The sequence below is a fragment of the Lynx rufus genome, unplaced genomic scaffold, assembly GCF_022079265.1.
Source record: "Lynx rufus isolate CCGP_SWC_20201006 ecotype Redwood Valley unplaced genomic scaffold, mLynRuf1.p SCAF_2, whole genome shotgun sequence".
Lineage (NCBI taxonomy): Eukaryota > Metazoa > Chordata > Mammalia > Carnivora > Felidae > Lynx > Lynx rufus.
In genome coordinates this window covers 21,287,534-21,294,324 of record NW_025814834.1, presented here as the reverse complement: position 1 = coordinate 21,294,324, position 6,791 = coordinate 21,287,534, and the positions used below count along the sequence as shown (strand labels likewise).

Genomic DNA, 6,791 nt, shown 5'->3' with positions numbered 1-6,791 from the left:
TAAACGGAAAAACTTTTTAATTCCTTCCAAGGAAAATTTCCTGGATAACTCCATGTTTTTTATAATCATAGGTACATTCTCATCCTTACTCATTCATTACCAAAAACAAAGACAATGATGACAATTTATTTGCAGAAGGGCACTGCATTGTGCAGAAGGGCAATGACAATTTATTCTTCATAGATGCAAACATCTCATCAAAAAAGGCAGAAGGGCAAAACACAAATCATGAGGACAGAAATGAAAACAATACAATTTTCAAAGATTTTTGTTCATTTTTGTTTTTATTTGTTTATTTCACTGTTTATATGTTTATCTCGCGAGAGCCTACAGAAGTGAGGGAAATTATCTGCAGGCTAATTTTAAACAACACAAGAGAGAGATTAAGCATTAAATATAAAAAATAAAACTTTTAGCTTACTTGCTAAACTAGAAAGAATCTTCCTGAAACATGTCAGTCAATCTGGACTACAATGCATTAATAAATGGAGAACGTGTGTCTCCTCTAACAGATACTTCAAACATTGTGTGCACTACCGAAAGAGCTAATCAGAAAGTTTTCAAGTCATGATCCCCTGGACAGACTAATTCAAGTTCCTTTTCACCTGAAGTTAGAAGAGCAAAGTCTGTAAAAGTAAAAATATCGCCATTGTTCTCAGCAATCTATGGGTAAATCCTACAGGTTCTGAAAGTCTTCAATAACATGAACCATGATTTCCTGGCAACCTCCTTGCTTAAGTGGCAAGTAACTTTTGAGGCTGGACTTCTCAGTCTGTGGCTAGAAGCAAGCTGTAATTCAGCACTGCTCCATCTTGGAAATCCTCTTCTGAATGGAAGAAAGTACAGCAATGACCTTCTTCCATGCAATATTGCCTGCAGACGCAGAGACACAAGTCTGTGCTAAAGGTCACTGGGCAGGTACAACTCTCAGCCAAGACGCCAGAAACAGATTAAAGAGAAGAGAAGGAAGTGGAGGTCAAACATTCCAGTGTACAGATGCTATTCCAGAAGAAATATCAAGGGCCTGGGGTCTAGAAATGGATAGTATGTAAAAATGAGGTAACCAGGTATTGCTAATATTTAGAATTTAAGACGTGTGTCCCACAACTGAAGACAGAGCTGAAGGAAGCTCTGCCTGGGATCGATCTATTTGGAACTCCCTTCTGAGCAGCACTCTTAGATATTCCCATCATCTACCGTATCTAAACCTCTGAATACATAACTCATATTCAAAATGATGCCTCTGACACCTCCAAGGTCCTGGAGGATCTTCCAAATCCAAGAAAGGTCGCATAATGCCTGGCGTTATTTTGGCATTAGCCTATATTATATAATAATTATTTAAAATTCAGTAGTCCATATTTGGGCTCAACAATAGCTCTATCAATCTTATTGTTTTCCTAACTAGAGCACCCCATTCCCCCAATAGGCTTAGTGACAAGAGTTTATTGTACAACCAAAACCCAAATGGGGACAATGGGCTCTTGAAATCCAATCCCCCATGAGGAAATATCACCCTAACTCCCTGATGCAAGATCACCAGGCTGTTTCAATGCAACCTGAACTTTTCCTACAGTGGCATCCTCATGAAGACCAGATGTCCAAACCCCTAGTTTTTTATAGGATTTAGAATCATTTTTCACTTAACTGGCCCTCCACGTGCTTACAGTCTCCTGTATGCATTTGTCCCACTTGGGCTGGCTGTTGTGTCCCCGTGGGGGAATCCCAGCTCTGCCTCCCAGCCTCTCCTTTAGGGACTTGGAAATGGAAGGTAGTGCAGTTCTTTCTGGCCATCTGCCAGGTTTGGGACCCCAGGTTTCTTGGGATAAGTTCGACTGGCAATTTTAAAGAACTCTTCTGCTGCATCAAGAGCAATAAGACGGTCCTGCCAAAGATTTAAAAATACAAATGTTGTCAAGATGGGAACGAAGGCACGTCAATGGGAAAACAATCTAAACACGACCATACATCCAGCCTAGAAATAATCATGGGCAAGCAAAACACATCTTAAATTTTTCTCAACAAATTTAGAGATATCCCTTCACCCTTTGCTTACATTATTCAAGAAACACTCTACATTCTTAGCGCCCTTTCAAACCCTTTGTTAATCTTAGGTTATGTAAACAACGTTTCTTGAATCTCTTTGACCTACAAGTGATTCAAAAAGCTGACTACGTAGCAGAATTAGCTGGAAAGTACAGATTCTTTTTTTTTTTTTTTTAATTTTTTAACGTTTACTCATTTTAGAGAGACAGAGACAGAACCTGAGCAGGGTAGAGGCAGAGAGAGAGACACACACACACACAGAGTTGGAAGCCGGCTCCAGACTCTGAGCGGTCAGCACAGAGCCCAACCTGGGGACCAAACCCACAAACCATGAGATCACGACCTGAGCCAAAGTCAGACGCTCAACTGACTGAGCCACCCAGGTGCCCCTAGAAAGTACAGATTCTTGAGCCACAACCGAGCCTTAATACGTCTGAGTGCAATCCAGAAATCTGCACGTGTAAAGCCCTTCCTGTGGTTCTGATGTAGCTAGACCCTGGAAACCCATTCACGACATGCCAGCCTCATCTGCCAGCTCAAACTGGGTATTGCCTGCAGTGCTGGAATAAAAAATTTGGAAAAACACATAAAATAACAAAATAAAAATAAAAAATAAAATAAAACAACATAAAATGCATAAAAATAAAATTAAAATTAAAAAATACACATAAAAAAATCACACCCACTTGGGGCGCCTGGGCAGCTAAGTTGGTTAAGCGTCCGACTTCAGCCAAAGACATGATCTCACCCTTCCCGAGTTCGAGCCCCGCGTCGGGTTCTGTGCTGACAGCTCAGAGCCTGGAGCCTGTTTCGGATTCTGTGTCTCCCTCTCTCTCTCTGCCCCTTCCCCACTCACACTCTATCTCTCTCAAAAATAAACATTAATTTTTTTTTTTTTTTTTTTTTTTTTAATCACATCCACTTGGGATGCCTGGGTGGCTCACTTGATTGAGTGTCCGACTCTTCATTTTGGCTCAGGTCATGATCTCAAGGTTCAGTTCCTAGGATGGAGCCCCAAGTCAGGCTCCGTGCTGACAGTTGAACCCCTGCTTAAGATTCTTTCTCTCTGCCTCTCTCTCTGCCCCTTCCCTGCTCACATTCTCTCTCTCAAAATATATAAACTTATATATATATATATATATATATATATATATATATCCACTTACCACAACAAAGAGATATCTCTCCGAGAGCTCCCAACTTGCTGGAAAAATATTGGTTTCCTCAGCCAATCTTAACAATATCTCCCGAGCTTTCCTTGTGTTTTTGGAATCACTGATGGTGCTGAGTTTTGTCACTGACAACAAAGAGTCTGCTTCCTTTTGAAAGCCTGTGGGGAAAAAAAATTTATCCCTCGTGTAAAAACAGTCACAGGACACGGTGGTCCTGCAGGAGATTAAGAAGGCACCCAAATGTGGGTTCCAAACACACAGCGGAAGCCAAGGCACCTCTCCATGTGCTACTTTCCAGGTCAGTATGATCAGCGGGGTCTTTAATTAAAGCTCATTTGAGATTTCTTCTTGTTTAATTTTCTTCCTTAGCTTTTGCCTCAGAGGTAAGCCTCAGTTTGCTTGCTGCCTTTTTTTTAATTATTATTTTGTGATTGAAATCCTCCCTCCCAGTCCCTGCTCTGCACCTACCTGCCTTCACAGTTTGGGAGCTACAAAGTGGTCCCCACCTCCAGGCCTTCTCTTCCCCAAGTCCTGATTCCCTTCCCCGGGGCAATAGGGTTGCCTGGTTAAAATTACTCACCCAAAATATGAAAGACTCAGCAATTTATACCCTCCTGGAGTAACTAAAAAGGAGACAATTAACTCCCAATAATATTGAGTCAATTAAGAGGGCTAGAGGTCCAGCCCATCCCACTATATCCCAATAAAGCAATAGAGTAAGCAACTGGGTACACCATGCTTGAAAAGTTATGACACCAAAGTGAGTGTCATGGTGTCTTTCAAGGCAGAAGGATTAGGGACTTCAAAACTGATAAATTCACTTTTATTTTTTTAAAGTTTATTTATTTTGGGGGGAGGGGAGGCAGAGAGAGATACTTGTTTACAGGATCATGACCCTGGCAGAATTAACAAAATCAATACCCAACATCTGCTCTGATGCCACAGGTGTTTATCTGAACTCTGAAGATTTTCTACCTTTTAGTCCTTCTATAAGTCTACACTGAGTTTTGCTGTCTCTCCTGCAAACAATATTTCTTCCCACCTGCCTCGTCTTACAAAGCTACTACTAATCGCCCAACCACGCTCATCTAATTCAATGACATAATCTAATCTAATCGTAGTCATAATCTAATGCCAAAAACATACAATGACTTCTAATTCAATGACACAATCTAATCTAATCATGATCCTAATCTAATGCCAAAAACATTCAGTGGTAGTGCCCACATGACTGCCCTGTCCTATGATACTCCATTCTGAGGACAGATGGCATAACGCATGACAAACTATGTCCTCAGGACATCAGTTGGTGTAACAGGAACATCAGATGTTTATGCTTGAGGATACGAGGCGGATAGGATGGGGAAAACAATTAGTACACAGTAGCTTTAACCAGCCAGTTATCAATATGACTTTTATAAAAACCATGCAGAAGAAAGGGAAGAGGAATGATCACCACTAGTTATTTGTATCATGTCATAATCACTTCCGGACTCACCTAAATCTTCTAAAATGCGTTTCCACCTATTCCTCACTTCCCTTCGAATCTGTCGCAGGGTGTAGATATCATAGTTGAGTTTTTGCCACTCCTGTAGGAAAATAAAAATTCAGTTTTATTTTTACCCTTTGGCCTACACTGCTATCTAATTCCCAAACATATGCTAGAGACATGTGTGGCTCTCCTCTTCACTAAGCATCAAAACCTTTCTTATTTTTCTTTAATTTTTTAAGTGTATTTACTTATTTTGAGAGAGAGAGACAGAGAAAGCAATAAGGGGAGGGGCAGAGAGAGAGAATCCCAAGCAGGCTGACAGCATGGAGCCCCACACGGGGCTCGAACTCACAAACCGAGAGATCATGACCTGAACCAAAACCAAGAATCGGACGCTTAACGGACTGAGCCACCCTTTCTAAAAGGAGAAAGGTGCTCCTTCAAAACCGTTCTAAAAGGAGAAAAGGACACGGGTGAGAAGAGAGTCAAGAGGAATCCGTCAGCTACCAATTCTGGGGAATGTGCTGTAGTGGGTGATATGACATACTGTATACATAAATGATCCTAATTAAATTCTTCACATTGCCTGGTCTCTCCATTGCAGTGATCTTGCCTGTAAAGTGGGGATAACAATAGTGATGATTTCATTCAAGACGTATAAGATTAAAGGTATGTAAAAGCACAATGTCTGCACACAGTGAGCACCCAATAAAATCTCTGTATGACTAGAGCCATTTTGTACATGAACAAACTAAGGCCCACGAGTTGGTACTTGAATCCAGGTCTGACTCCACAGTTCATGAGAAAAATGACACATACAAAGAATTTATTTCTTCCTTTATTATCAGAATAAAGTAGACCCGGGAATCCCAAGCATCTTGATTGACAGCCAATGTTTTTTTCACCATATCTCAGCATTGCTCTCTTTCCCTTACATTCCATGACAGGGTGGATCTTTCAAGCATTCAGCAGAATGATTAAAAAGCTCTCATTCTGAAAACTCCCATCTTATGGGCAGTGGGCCAGCATGTTGGTCCCAAAACAGAACTTGAATCTTTCAGGAGTATTAGAATCTTTATTAAGCTAAGTGTCTCTTTTAAATATCATGGAAATTTATTTTTAAGGAGCCTTATCGATACAGAACAGTCATCTTATAGCGTATACCTTTTCCTTTTAGCAAAAACATTAACCACACAGCTATTCTAACCACAGCTTAAAAGAACATCATTCTTAATGTTCAGTTTAAGACTCAAGTATGTGATATTCTGACTCGTCTAACTGCACATTTCAATGATGCCACTATTTCCCTATCACGTTCCCTTCAAGGCTGGCCTTGCTCATTGCTAATCAACTTTCTTGACTGGTTAAGATAAATTGATTTAGCTGCCATTCCCAAATATTTATAGATACCACTTTGAAAACGAAAAGCCAGCAAAATAAAGAGTGTTTTGTGATGACTGCATCTTAGATCTTGTAGCTAGGGATATGCCAACAAAAGGGCATAGGATTTCAGCTATCCCCTACTGGAAACAGTAAGGGGTGAATTTGAGTACTTTTTCCTGGCCCCCTTCTATTTTTTTTTTTTTTTTGACTGAAGGAGTGTATGTACATATGTGGGCAAGACTCTGTGGCAACTGGGGTCAGGGATAAAGTCTGTCACCCTGGAAGAAAGCAAGGTTAACTGGGTCATCTCAGAAATATGAAACCCTCACCTCACCTTTAGCATCATGTTAAATCCCATGATGTACATAATCCCTACAGAGTAGAGTGTATAAATTGGGGGGGGGGACTCAAGTATTGTCATTTTCATTAGATGGGCCTCAATGTACCAAAGTGGCCATTCAGTATATAGCATCTTGGAAAAGAACATGGGTGCTGGAGCCATACTGCCCAAGTTTGGGTCCCAGCTCCATTATTTATTAACAGCCCGACTTTGGGCAAATTCAAAACCACGTCTAATGGCCTGGTATGCATAGAAGGATAATAATGCTACCTACCTCATAGGCTTATTCTGAGGATCCAATGTGTTAAATGCAAGCCCTAAAGGTGGAGTTTGGTGCCCATTCTCCTCCAAATCACAA

General features: G+C 40.7%; 1 protein-coding gene across 1 annotated transcript in view; it reads right to left on the bottom strand.

Moving 5' to 3' along the window:
- Positions 1 to 265: 265 nt before the first annotated feature.
- The window catches only part of MREG (melanoregulin), a 58,906-nt gene continuing 52,380 nt past the window's right edge, over positions 266 to 6,791 (bottom strand). The window contains exons 3-5 of the mRNA XM_047084756.1: positions 4,717 to 4,807; positions 3,213 to 3,376; positions 266 to 1,885 (exon numbers count right to left, since the gene is read on the bottom strand). Coding sequence (XP_046940712.1) covers positions 1,751 to 1,885; positions 3,213 to 3,376; positions 4,717 to 4,807 — 390 coding nt within the window. The 3' untranslated portion in view covers positions 266 to 1,750. The remainder of the gene's footprint in view (positions 1,886 to 3,212; positions 3,377 to 4,716; positions 4,808 to 6,791) is intronic.